General features: G+C 42.7%; 1 protein-coding gene across 2 annotated transcripts in view; it reads left to right on the forward strand.

Annotated features, from left to right (window-relative positions):
- Positions 1–259: 259 nt before the first annotated feature.
- Positions 260–13,953, forward strand: part of rhbdl1 (rhomboid, veinlet-like 1) — a gene marked incomplete at both ends in the record, with an annotated part of 45,526 nt that continues 31,832 nt past the window's right edge. The window contains 2 exons of one of the 2 annotated variants that reach the window (XM_083904004.1): positions 260–298; positions 12,375–12,533. In XM_083904004.1, coding sequence (XP_083760130.1) covers positions 260–298; positions 12,375–12,533 — 198 coding nt within the window. Of the gene's footprint in view, positions 299–1,527; positions 1,557–12,374; positions 12,534–13,953 lie in introns of those variants that run through there. The other variant, XM_083904005.1, reaches the window with a different exon arrangement.

Raw genomic sequence — 13,953 nt, forward strand, 5'->3', positions numbered from 1 at the left:
CGCCACCTGCTCTCCTCTTACCGGCAAAAAAGGGAAAACAAGGGACGTATACGTGCTCAGCAGGCTTTCTCCATCACTGAGGAGGGGACGCGGCAGCTGCTGCTGCTGCTGCTGCTGCTGCTGCAGAGGGGCCTGACTCTTCACTTTAGGCACCAGCTGCAACCTCCAACCACCTCCAATCCACTCCTTTCCCCTCTCCTCTCCTGCTCCTCCCTATGCCCTTGTCCTCGGCGGCTCCTCTCACCTCCCTGGCCAGTATATGGATAGAAGCTCCCTGTTTCAGCTCATACAAGAGCAGGTAAGCGAGCGAGCGAGTGAGCAAGGAGCGGCGGAGGTTTCTATGGTTACGCGGCTCCTGGTCACCTCAATCCGGTGGGATGGAGACGCAGGGAGGCTGCATGGGGCTGGTTGAGAGCTGGTGTGAGCGTTGACTGCACGCGCAGAGCGAGAGGCGCGCGAGGGGGGGGGCACCATGGAGCCATGTGGGCCCCGAGAGTGTGAGGTCAGATCCACAGAGCCACAGCAGGAGGCTGGGCATCATGACAAGGTCTATAACTGGAGGGGAGGAGGATTGTGTGAGCATGTTAGTATAGAGATGAATGTGTATGGGTGGACTTAATTGCTTGCATTCTGTGTTTATTTATAAGAATGCATTTAAAAACCGTGATAATGGGCAAACATCAAAGCTGCTGCATTAGGTTTTTTGGCTGCAGCCCTGCTGCACATGCATGGATCTGTGTGTGTGTGTGTGTGTGTGTGTGTGTGTGTGTGTGTGTGTGTGTGTGTGTGTGTGTGTGTGTGTGTGTGTGTGTGTGTGTGTGTGTGTGTGTGTGTGTGTGTGTGTGTGTGTGTGATTTTTCTTGTTTACTTGCCCCTGACATGGGTTTTCCTTCAAAATAGAAGCTGTGATTTGGCCTAAAACTCTCCATCATCAGCACTGTCGTGAAGAACAAACACCGTGTTGGTGGCCATGTTCTGACCGGGTTCTAAAATGTTGTTCCTCTTGGCATCTGGTTTCTTAGAGTCATCCACCCCCCCGAGCTGCTGTTTCAGTCAGATCTATGTTTAGCGTCGGTCTACCGTCTCCATATTTAACAAAACCAAAATGAATGTGACGGGAAGATTTCAGCCAGAAAGGCTTGTGTGTATTTGGCTGGTGCTTAATCAAGACATATGCATGTGTGTGTGTGTGTGTGTGTGGGTGTGTGTGTATGGGGGGTTCTAAATCTGCTCCATGTCTGGAATTTAACTCTAGGCTTTCCAGTCCTGTTTTAGAACTGGTGCTTCAAGGGTTCTATGTTGATTGACAGATAGATTGGGGCGGCCGTTCAGGTCCGAGAGGGAGTAATTGATTATCTGCTGCAGGGTTTAGGGGTCACGAGTGGCCCATCAGCAACACATTGATCAACAACCCCAACAGCCTTAGGGAGATGTTTGTGTGAGTGTGTGTCTGTGACGGCGTGCACAGCATTTTTATGAATGCGTGTGTGTGTGTGTGTGTTTTTTATGAGACGTGGAGGAAGCCCATGTGGGTTGACGTGAAGATGGTCACACTGGTGAGTCATTTTCTGTAGAGCCACTTCTGTGATAGTGAAACCTTAGTAGTCTGTGAATATTCTTTTCACAGACACGGTTTTAAAATCAAAACTGACAAGACTGACTCATCCGAGTCAATATTCATTTTTCCATTTCGCAGGTTGCCGAGCTGCGGATGAAGCCAATGTTTGCAAACCGCGTAAAAAGACCGGTTGTTAGATTGATTGTAAGGGTTGACTCGGATTGAGTCGGTGTGTTTCACGTCGACACACGTTTGCAAGAACGCGCCGCAATCGTATTAAGCTCAAGTCTAGACCGAATCATTCCCAACGGCCTGATGCCAGGCGTCTTACACCTTGGGGACTCCATGCGGCGGTCTATGATGAAAGAGTAGGGCTCTCCAATTAAAAAACGAGAATGCAGCAAAATCAGCCAACAGTTTTTGGATTATACAAAGAGACCATCTTGTTTGTAAGAGTTTTAATCCACGAGAAAATATGTTGGAAATCTGGGGGTCAGGTGCTTTCCTTTTGCTCAGTCACAGTCAGTCAGTGCGTTTACATGCGTGTTAAAAGTCCAATTTTATTCTGACTATACAACAATAATTCTGTTTTCTTAATGTCATGTAAGCACTGGCTAAATTTGAGCTAGCTGTAGTCGGACTAACATACCTGGATATTGCGATTCATAGTCTGATTATTCCCGCATGTATACGCTTAGTCGGACTAACATACCTGGATAATGCGATTCATCGTCCGATTATTCCCGCATGTTATACGCTTAGTCGGACTAACATACCTGGATAATGCGATTCATAGTATGATTATTCCCGCATGTATACGCTTAGTCGGACTAACACACCTGGATAATGCGATTCATAGTCTGATTATTCCCGCATGTATGCGCTTAGCCGGACTAACACACCTGGATTATCGATTCATAGTCTGATTATTTCTGCATGTATGCGCTTAGTCAGACTAACATACCTGGATAATGCGATTCATAGTCCGATTATTCCTGCATGTATACGCTGAGTCGGAAAAACATACCTGGATAATGCAATTCATAGTCCGATTTTTCTCGCATGTATACGCTGGACTGGAGTCGGACTTGATAAATGCAGATAAATGGATTTTCTCCTCCACATGTATACTCTGACTCTGCAAGTTGTCCAGTTGCCTGTCTTAGTCAGACTACAGCCTTAGCTTGATTAAACTGTGCATGTGAAACTGCTCACTTTTACAACGTCTACAGTTTTGAGCCTGCAATCGTACGACTTAAATGCTTCTGCCTGGGGTCTCCCTGCATCATCAGAATGAGGGGATGCCTTGCACCAAAATGTTAAGTTTCGATGAGCACTGCAGGTCTAATGCTAAGCGGCTAATGTAGCGTAGTCATGCTGAAGCGTATGGAAATGCTGCAGGGACAGAGAGAGAAAAGAAAGCAACAGTGGCAGCAACATGCGTGAGTTTATTAGTCTTTGTCTGCAGGAGGTTGCAACGCTGAGCGTCGTCTATTTCTGGCCCATGTGGCTTCACACATATGCTCCTGAACACACACACAGACGCAGACACAGAGACACAGAGATTGCTGTGCCATTGATAAGAATGATCTAAATGGACGGTAACGCTCAACACCTGAAGTATACTTTCATTATTATCTCCCCCATGTGTCATTCATTCCTTATCTGGCTTATTTATAGCTTTCCCATAAAGATATTGGAGTTGTGGGATACTCGTCTGACACACTTGTGTCAAGTGAAAGGAGTACAGCTCAACATGCTCTCTCCCCCATCTTTCATCGTTTGCATTAAAGCTGCAGTGCGTAAATTGATTTTTGTAGTTGTTGATGTTATTATAGTTTCTCTGTTTGTTGTTGGTGAACAGAAACAAGGTTACATTATTTGTATGCTAGAAAGAAATACTATTGCCGCTTTTCCACTACATAGACCCGTCATGTTTTTTTTTAAGTGCCTGCTCTGGCGAGGTTCCAAGCGAGCTGAGCCTATACTATGTGTGATGTCATCAGACTGCCGGCCACTGATTGGTCAGAGAGTGTCGTCAGAGTAAAAGTCATGAGCGCGACGTCCGACACAAGAATCAAACCGATCAATGCCGAACTGTGGATCGATGAAAAAGACTTAAAAATCCTGAAAACGTGTGTTAATCTCCCAACATTTAGCAAAGGAAATGTCTAAAATGTCTAAAAAAAAAACATTTAACAGAGGTGGTGTATTTAACGGTGATCGCAAGCGAACGAGTCTGTGCTCCTGTCGTGCAGGAAGTACTGAATGATTCTACGAACAAATCTTTTTTTTAATGAACTGATTCTAATGATTCAGTTACCCTGAAAACAACTGCTTTCGCTTGTCGCTGTTTTGTGTGTTTGTGTCGCGTGTGAAACAAAGTCGCTGCAGTTTCATGCAGCCGTGCAGTGATGACTCCGCCCACTTTGAGGCGGTACTATAGTAATGGAAAAACAAACTAAACCGTGTAGATTGGAGCTGTGTAATGCAGAGGCGAGGCGTGCCGGAACCGTGTAGTGGAAAAGCGACATAACGGAACTGAGTGAGGGAGCGTTTGCATGTATACAGAGGAAGAGTTGAGAATGATTTATCCCGTCAAACTGAATGAGCAGGGTTTTTTTTACGCAGTAGAATTCACTTCAGTAGAACTCCTTTGTGTTTTCAGTCTGGTTTTACTAGCGCAATGTTCTCCGTCTTGACTCTGACTCATAAGAATCTTAATTTTGTTTAATTAAATCTATATCATATGCTATTAAAGAAGACCTTACAATAGCCCTTTACCATAGACCTCCATTCAAATGGCGTTTTTGTTTGCCACCAGTGAAGTCGCCCCCTGGTGGCTGAATATAATGAACATTTGCTTATGTTTAAACGTTACCCACTACAGTTTTTTAGTGCAGCAGCTGTTTGAACAACAGGGAAACATCGTTAAAGATGGTCGTTTTGCGTCCAGGAAAATTCCCTGGCTGTTTTTATTTGTTGTTGGTTTTTTTTTTACATCGTCTCCAATAAAAGAGAGAGTGTGGTTGTTTTTGGGGTTTTTTTTATCCAAGGGCTGCCGTCACATTTCAGAGACACAGTAGTAAAGTTTGACTGTAGTAATGGTTACAGCAGTGCAGAATGTGCATTGTGATAATTAATCACAGAGTCAGTGGCCCAGTTGTTACTGAGCACCAGGGACTCCTGAGGGCAGCCGTGGCAATTCAAAGGGATTTTTTTTTTTTTTTTTTTTTTTAAATCTGATGCTATGCAAATATGCAGCGTGACTCTGTAAATGCCACTATACCCTCTGCACACACACACAAGGCCTGACATAGGCTTGTTCACAGAGACCAAAGCTGCATGAAGTGTTGGTTTCTGTGTCACTGAACTCCCATCTCATGTCAAATTGAAATTACAGAAACTTTTTAGATTAAGGAACACATATTCACCATTAACTAGGTGCTTTCTAACATGCGTATAAGTAGCATACTAGCCCTTAATTTGTAAATATTAAGCACGTATTAACACCTTATGTAGGAAAAATGTTAATTCATGTCGTAATAGAGGTAGAATAAGCTGTTAATACATGCTTAATGATTACTAATAAAGGGCTAGTATGCGACTTATATATGTTAGTAAGCACCCTGGTGAATGGTGAATACACTGTTAAAAAAAAAAAAAAAATTGCGAAAACTCAAAATGTCTAATATTATTTTGTTGGACAAACTTGTAAGTTCTCTTTTCAAATAGTTTCGGGAACTAATCAGATGTAAAAAAAAAATATTTAAAAATAACATTTTGCATTTGAGTTGGCACAACTCTAACTTACACGTTTTTCTAAGAAAAATAATAATAGTTGATGAAACTTATTTCAAAACTCAAAACTTGTTGGGCTGTACACTAAAAAATTGAGTGCAGCAAGTTGCCTTCTTTTTTACAGTGCATGTGTTCACTCATCTAGTGTTACCAGAAACTCTTTCTTTTTGTGATCCAAAACATGATTAAGTAGTTTAAAATCCCTGTCATTATAGGCTGTAGTTTAGTTTTGATTTTGACTTGGCACACTAACTCATTTTGCACTTCAGACTAAAGTTGATTTAGGGACGGTTGTTTATCTGTCATACATTTTTAAAATGCCCCCACAAAAACAGAAAAGAAATGATAAAAACTAATGAAAACGTACTCGTTTTTTTAAAAAAAGTCGACACAAAATAAAAACAAAAACTAATGAAAAATGCAAAACCTATTATAACCCTGCGGCCAAGCAAAATTAAACTGTCAATTACCATGAAGTTTGAACACAGCTACAATATGCAACATTAGTCTTGTTGTTTCGGGATACTTTTAATGCCAAAATGTGACGTGTTATATCTTTGGTGACACTTTAGATTAGGGAACACATATTCACCATTAACTAGGTGCTTACTAACATGCATATAAGTCGCATACTAGCCCTTTATTAGTAAATATTAAGCACGTATTAACACCTTATGTAGGAAAAATCTCAATTTATGTCGTAATAGAGGTAGAATAAGGTTATGTAGAATAAAGTGCTTAATATTTACTAATAAAGGGCTAGTATGTGACTTATATATGTTAAGCACCTAGTTAATGGTGAATATGTGTTTCTCTAATCTAAAGCTGCACACACACACAGAGACGACTGTAATTCACATGTATTATTCACGGGCAGTATCTGTCTCAGCCCACATGCTGTGACTGACTGTTGTGGTTAAGTCTCGGGGCTGGAGGATTGGTTCTTGAGCCTCTCGTGGACCGGACTGATAAGTCGTCCGCGGGCGGCTCGCGGTCGCTTTCCGATCCGCTTGCACTGACGCTTAATGGAGGTGCAGGTGGTTAACGTGGAGATCGTTCTCCTCCTGCGGTCAGCATTCCGCTGCTTTTTGACCTCCGTCCTGCTGCTCCTCATAGTCACTAGAGCTGCAACTAACGATTATATATAATTATATTATAATCGATTAATCGTTTGGGTCCACAAAATGTCAGAAAATGTTAAAAGAAATGACGGAAATGACGAAGTTCTCGAATGTCGTTTTTGTCCACAAACCAAAATTATTCAGTTTTAATGATATCTGTCACATTTAAGAAGCTGAAACAATCAGGAAAAAAGCTTAAAACCGATTATCGATCATCAAAATAATTGTTTCAGCTCTAATAATCATTTATTTATTCCCATTATTTCCTATATTTGTCCCCTCCCACTTGCGTTTGAACCAGCCTGGGTTTGGTCTCTCGACATCTTTTGACCACGAAAGTTGTCTGTTTCCTTCTTTTCCTTTCCCCAACCTTTTTTTTTGTCTTTCCTTTGCCTGTTAAATGGCTCTCTATCAGGAAAGGGGAGGGGAAAAAAAAGGTAGAAATGCAAGAAAAGGATGACACACACAGGCAACCGGTAACCATGGCAACACTCGCAGCTTGTCAATGTGTCGCCCCAGCCCCGTGTTAGATTGCTTCAATAACTGCTGCTTCCCTTTCTGCGTGCTTCTCTTTGCGTCGCTCCCTCCCTCCCGTTCACACACACACATCACCAGTGAGCCCGAGGAAGAAGAAAAAAAGGAAACAGGCTCTTGTTGCCAACACTCATTCATCTCACTGTGCCTCATCTCACTAATTGATAACCCTAATTGGGTACAAGAACCAATCCTCCACCTCCTTGTATCCTCGGCAGACGGACCCTCCTGTGCAGCATTCCTACTCAATAAGGTCAGACGCCGCCGCCGCCGCCACCGCCGCCGCCGCCCGATGATGACGGGGACCAGTATCTGTGCAGTGTGACAGCTCGGCGTCAACACTCTCTGTGTGTGCATAAGTGTGCACAGCCATATACAGAGCGTCTGAGTCTCTGCTGCAGCAGCTCTGTGTGCGCGTATGTACGTGATGTGCTGACATATGGAGGCTGACAGTTATCAGACGTCCCCAGTGTGGCTTCTCTGTTGTCCCTGTCAGCCCGGGCTGAGCCAGGAGCACATTAGAATCTGATCTATCTCCCCTCTGTGGCAAGTGGATGTAGAGCGCTGGAGTGTGTCACTGCCTTGTTATGGGATAGAGAGGAAGAGGAGGAGGAGGAGGAGGACTGGCTTTGCCAGACACGCGGAATAACATCTTTTTTTTTTATTATTATTCTTTGTACGTCTTTCGTCTCGTTCCTGTCGTCTCTCTCTCTGCACTGTCTCTGCACAAGTTTCCTCTCCTTTCATGCCTTCTCCTCCTTCTCCCACTCTTACTTTACATTTCACAGACTGATCATATTTTCCACTTCTGCTGTTGTGCTTCCCTCTTCTCTTATCCTGTTCCCCCCCTGACACGTCTCCGCGGCTCCCTATAGGAAATACCCTGGTTTTGCCTCTGTGAAATAAGTTTTGCAGGCATTTTGGATCACTTTTCAGGCAGTTGTATCAAATGCTGGGAAATACCACAGTTCTTCAAATCAAATTCAATGTTTTAATACAATTGAGGATGGAAAAACTGCACTGCCGTAACAGTTAAAATGAGATTATGGAGGAGAATAGACTCAAATGTGTCCCATATTTATACTCCATCTTCTAACCAGAGGGCAGCCCAGTGGCAGGGACTGTTCCAGGAACATTATCACATCTATCTACGACGTAATTACTTGCATTACCGTTCAAAAGTTTGGGGTCAGCCCTTCAATTTTTTTGCGTTTTGTATTAAAAGTCACACTTTTATTCATGAAAAGAGTTGCAAAGCTGTGCTAACATCATTGCACAAGGGTTTTCTAGTCATCCAATAGCCTTCTAACGCCATTAGTAAACACAATGTACCATTAGAACACTGGGAATGGGCCTCTATACACCTATGTACATATTCCATTAAAAAACAGATTGCAGCTAGAATAGTCGTTTACCACATTAACAATGTATAGAGTGTATTTCTGATTCATTTAATGTTCTATTCATTGAAAACAAAGTGCTTTTCCTTCAAAAGTAAGGACGTGACCCAAAACTTTGGAATGGTAGTGTTTCTAATTCTTGCTACAGCCATGAGTAATAGCTATCTATTTTACCGGGGCATTAAAAGCCCCGTCATGCAAATTTATTTCAAGGGCGATTAAATGCATTTTTCAAGGGCACTTTGCGTCTATAGCCCCCATCGCTAATGCCTGAACCCTGTACCCCTACACATCTCAAACACCGGCCATAATCTGCACCACGTTGCTGAGCTCCCCCCTCAAGGGAGGAATGGAGCCTCGTTTTTAACAAAACATCCACGGACTGTACACTTAAAGGGCTTATCTAAAAAAAATAGATACGGTTCTTGCTCTTTTGTGGATCACCTCTCATTCTCCATGGACTAGAAGTTGTGATGGAGGGAGACACAACTCTGTTAAATTTTACCCTTGATTAGCAGCAGTCGCTCCCTGCAGGTTTTTTACTTTAGACTCATATTATACCCTATTTCTACCAGTTAACCTTGTTCCCTGGTGTCCTAATGAACATGTCTGTGACTTTCTGTGCTTTGGTTCAAAATACCTTAAGAATGAAGCACCACTGCCAAAACAGCCCTGTTCAGAATGCTCGCTTTTGAGTGCCTGTCTCTTTAAAGGTACAATGTGTAGTATTTATGGGTTTATATAACCCAAAATCCACTTTTTTATACATATTAAGTGCTCCTGCATTGTCTAGTCGCTGTATAATAGTTTTTGTTTCATTTTCGTAGTGTTTCAAAAAGTCATGTAAAATAACATGACCGCGGACCGCGGTTGCGTAGCCACTGTTAGCAGCGAGACGCCATGTTTCTACCGGAGCCTGTAAGGACAAACGCGAGAGAACAAAACAAGCGTCTCTTTACTCGTAGCGGAAGTCCCGCCTCCTCTCTCTCCGCTTCGTCTGCTACGGCTGCGGTAGCTCTCCCTCGCCTCACGAACCTCATCTGCTGACACGGAGAAAGGCGACGAGGACGACATTTGACCAGCTGCGGATACCGTAGCGCTCAGGGAAGGGAGGGGGTGAGCAGAGCAGCAGGTCTTTGTTGTAAATTTCAGCCTCTCCTCTAGATGGCACTATAAACTACTTATTTCCCCTTTAAATGCAATTGAGACACAGGAAACTACATCACTGAGTCATTACGTCACTGAGGCTAACGGCAGCTAACAGCAGTTAGCATTTGGAAAAGCCATCGTTGCCGACTCTAGCCGGCACACTGCCGTCAAATGTAAATCCTCTGAGGCTGGAAGTTTGTGTAGAACTCTGTGCTGCACTGTTCAGACAAGAATAGAACACTTTGCCGACTTCCGCTCTTCCAGATACTATTGCACTCGCCTGCACTCTCCCGTTTTTTAGCCACAAAGCGGAGCTCCGCGAGACAACAATTCCAGGAATTTGCACATTGTGACGTAGCAATGAGTGCGGAAGTCAACATATTGTGTTTTATGTCCTGTACTTAGACTGAGGCGGACCACAAAAACATGACATGAGTCATCTTTTTTCACACTCATAGGGCCTCCAAGTATTAAAACGATTAAAAAGTTGATTTTGCATAATATTTCCCCTTAAACTACATCATCCATCACTGGGAAAACACCCAGTCTGAGTCAAGCATCATCAAAACTGGCGCCACTGACCTCTTCTAAGCCATAAAAAACAATAATTTGTACAGAGGGGAATAAAAAGGGTAAATTAAAGGCAACTTAAAGGGTTGATTGTTCAACTAAATGGTTGTAAAAAGTCTTTGCTTCTCTGCTCAGCAGTTTAAGATTTAAGCTCTGCAGCCTCCTGCATTAATGCAGCTCTCTTCATGCAGCCAGTGTAACTATCTCAGAGGCAGGTAATGTCCAGGCTAAAGCGAACTAGGTGGGATTCTACTTATGTAGACTCGCAGCATGGGCAACAATGATCCGGCGTGACTGACTTCACGCTGACGCAACATTTGAAACCTCACTCCTCCCCCCGAGGCAGCAAGAGGCTGTCGGTTTTTGCGATCTGCAAGCGTAACGAATGTGTGTTAACATTCAGGCAACGGTCAAGTGGAGTTTTTTTTTTTCCTCCATGTGATCTCTTAGGTTCATTCTCATGTAACACAGTAAGCTGCACTGAGGACAGAAAACTGAATTGGCTTAAAGTTGAGTCATATGTATATGAAAAAAAAGCCCACATTAAAGAGCCCAAACATGGATACACACCCTATATTTTACAAGCCGTTTTTTTTTTTCCATCTGGCACTATTTTAAACAACTGCACTAAGCCATTTTTTATGACGCTCTCCAGCTCAAATCAATTTAGCGAGCAGCAGCGCTGGTGTAAGTGCATCAGCAGTAATAACCCGTGGGGGCTGTGGGTTCCCCGTGGATGAGCGGTGATTATAAAACCACACTTCTGCAAATGTGACCGAGGACAAACTGACGCAGTCAAAAACCCTGAAAAGTCAAACTCAGTTAGGTGTGTGAGTTTTACATGTAAACTGATGTCCCTTACTTTCAAAACACTGCACTGCACACAGGAAGTCAAAGAACTACCCATGAAAAGTTGCTAAAGTCGTTGCAGTCGCACTCAGTGTTTGATGCACCCCATTTCTACAACGGCTCGATTTTTTGCCAGCGGTGCACATCTATGATGCACATTCATCTTCCGCCCCTTGAGCTTAGCCGTTAGCATTCAGCCGTCCTTACTTTTCAAAACTTACCGGACTGCACTTGATGTGATTTAGGATCAACAATGCACGCACGAGTGAGTGATACAGAGGCGAAGCAGAACAACACAGCTCGGAACAAACCACTGGCAAAGGGAAAAGGTGTTAATCGGCCCTTTCTTTTTTGGCAGCATCATCCAGCACATTATACCTGCTGATTTCACTGTGAAAGAGGCTGTAGTAATGCACGAGAGAGCTCGTTTACACGCCGCGTATTTAACCATCGCACAGGTCTTTGCAAAGGAGACGCTGCTGATTAAAACTGCGGTTCAGTTGCATTCAATTAAAGCACACACAAAAAATAAACTGATAATTAAAAAGGAAGATGGGTGTAATTTAGCACATCGCTGATAAAATGCACTTCCCACATGTTGCTCATTGATTCCTGAGCTCTTCCACGAGACACAGAGATTTGATCGGGTGTTATTCACAGGATGCTAGAAATACTAAATGAACCTGATCGCAACTAGAATCCCCTCTTTACAACTCCCAAGAAACCGCCAGCAACACACTATATAAATGTGTGCTGGCCGTGAGTGGTTCAAGGGAAATCCCTTACAGCTGACATGATCAGGCCTCTTATTATTATCTAGTGCAGGACCAATCAGGATCCACCGACGGCGCTCCCACACGTCATTCAAACGAACACCTGCACACCTGCGACCCATCACACACTCACACAAGGAAAAACGCAGCCACGTCCCTGGGCTTTCAAATAACCGACGACCCATGCCGATCTCTCCATGTCTGACACACACGAGGTTCTTTTTTTTGCATTTGTCGTCTAATTTCTTTGCATTTAGGCAGTCGATTTTGGTGCTTGAGCTCCTTTCATGAGGTGGTTTGTCCAAAGTCTGCAGAGCCCTCAGCCCCAGAGGAGGTGCAGACGCCTCTCAGATCGCTTGATGTACTATGTGTCTAAAGGTTATTATGGAATTATTGATCAAAAATGTATAAAAAAACAGAAGAAAACCGTGGCTACTGTACCTTCAATTAATACCAGTGTCAGTATCAGTCCTGGAGCTCTCTTTTGTCTTAATGATCGTCTAGCGTCTATAAATCTCAGCTGTCGGACACGGTTGTTATTATTATTATTATTAAGGATTGTTTTCCTTCCAAAGATGAGATGAGATTATCAGTTGTGTCTTTTTTCTTTTTTTCCCAGCTGGACCCAGAGAACACCGGTTTCATTGCAGTGGAGAACTTCACCAGCTTGGTGGAGGACCATGAGCTGCAGCTGGACCCGTCCAAACTGGACATGCTGTTAGCCCTCGTCCAGAGCAATGAAGACGGACAAGTGTGCTACCAGGAGCTCATCGAGCTGGTGCGTGAACACACACACACACACACACACACACACACACACACACACACACACACACACACACATTCTTGTACTTGCTGCATACTGAGGACTGGGTTGCTGGCAAAGTAGGGACCATCATTTCCACTTTATAAATCAACATAATTACAAATATCTACAAAGAACTACTGGTTGCAGTACCATAAAATGTCTGCAGGTGGAGCCCCAGAGCAAAAAGGGCTGGAAATTTTTTTTCGATTTTTAATTTTTTAACAAAAATGTTTAGTTCAAAATTTGACAAAAACGTCATACTATACTATGTTACCCAAAATTTGCAAAACAAAATTGACCCAACATTTGCAAAAAAAATTTGACCCAAAATTTGAAACATTTTTTATCAAAATTTGAAACATTTTTTACCAAAATTTGAAACAAAATTTTTTTACCAAAATTTGAATTTTTTTTTACCAAAATTTAAAAAAAAATTTTTTTACCAAAATTTGAAAAAAAATGTTTTACCAAAATTTGAAAAAAATTTTTTTACCAAAATTTGAAAAAAATTTTTTTTACCAAAATTTGAAAAAAAAATTTTTTTTACCAAAATTTGAAAAAAATTTTTTACCAAAATTTGAAAAAAGAAAATTGACCCAAAATTTGAAAAAAATATTTGACCCAAAATTTGAAAAAAATATTTGACCCAAAATTTGAAAATAAAATTTTACAAAAAATTTGACAAAAACGTTGTTGTCCAAAATTAGATTTCTTTTTTTTTTTTGACAAATTGAGTATAGCATGTTATAGCAACCTAAGGAAGTGATTTCAATGAAAACAAAGTGAGGACCGGACAAAATGTCCTCACTCTGTAAAAATGACCTCACTTTGTTGGTTAAAATCCCTCACTGGTCCTCAGTATGCTGCAAGTACAAGAACACACCCACACACACAAACACACACACACACACACATAGATAGCGAATGTGGAGTAAGGCAGATCAGATCGTGCAGAACTCGCACGTTTTTGTTTGGACTTCAGAAAAGGGCACCGCATTGATTCAGACGGAGCCAGTAAGCTCTGCAGCGGCGAGAAAATTGACTGAACTATTCAGGTCATTGTCCTGCACCGGGAGGATCAATCTTTTCAGTTAATGTGTCGGTAAATCCAGACACTTAACCTCGCAAGCCTCTCGCTGCAAGTGCTAGAAATGTGGCCACACTGAGCCGACGCAGCCCTCGGTATTAAATGGAAAGATCATGTTGTTTTTAGGAGCTGTTATGTGGCAAATTTTTCTCCCCTCGTTTGCCCTCCGGCTACCAACGTTTTCACTGAGTTTCTTGATTTGAACGCGGAAGGTCAGACGCTCCATCCTTCTTGTTCATGCAGTCGGTGTAGTAGAGGAGTAGAGGCCGAAGCTGCTCTCCGAGCACGTAGAAGGAACACCTG

This window comes from Microchirus variegatus, assembly GCF_963457635.1.
Source record: "Microchirus variegatus genome assembly, chromosome: 17".
NCBI classification, from domain to species: Eukaryota; Metazoa; Chordata; class Actinopteri; order Pleuronectiformes; family Soleidae; genus Microchirus; species Microchirus variegatus.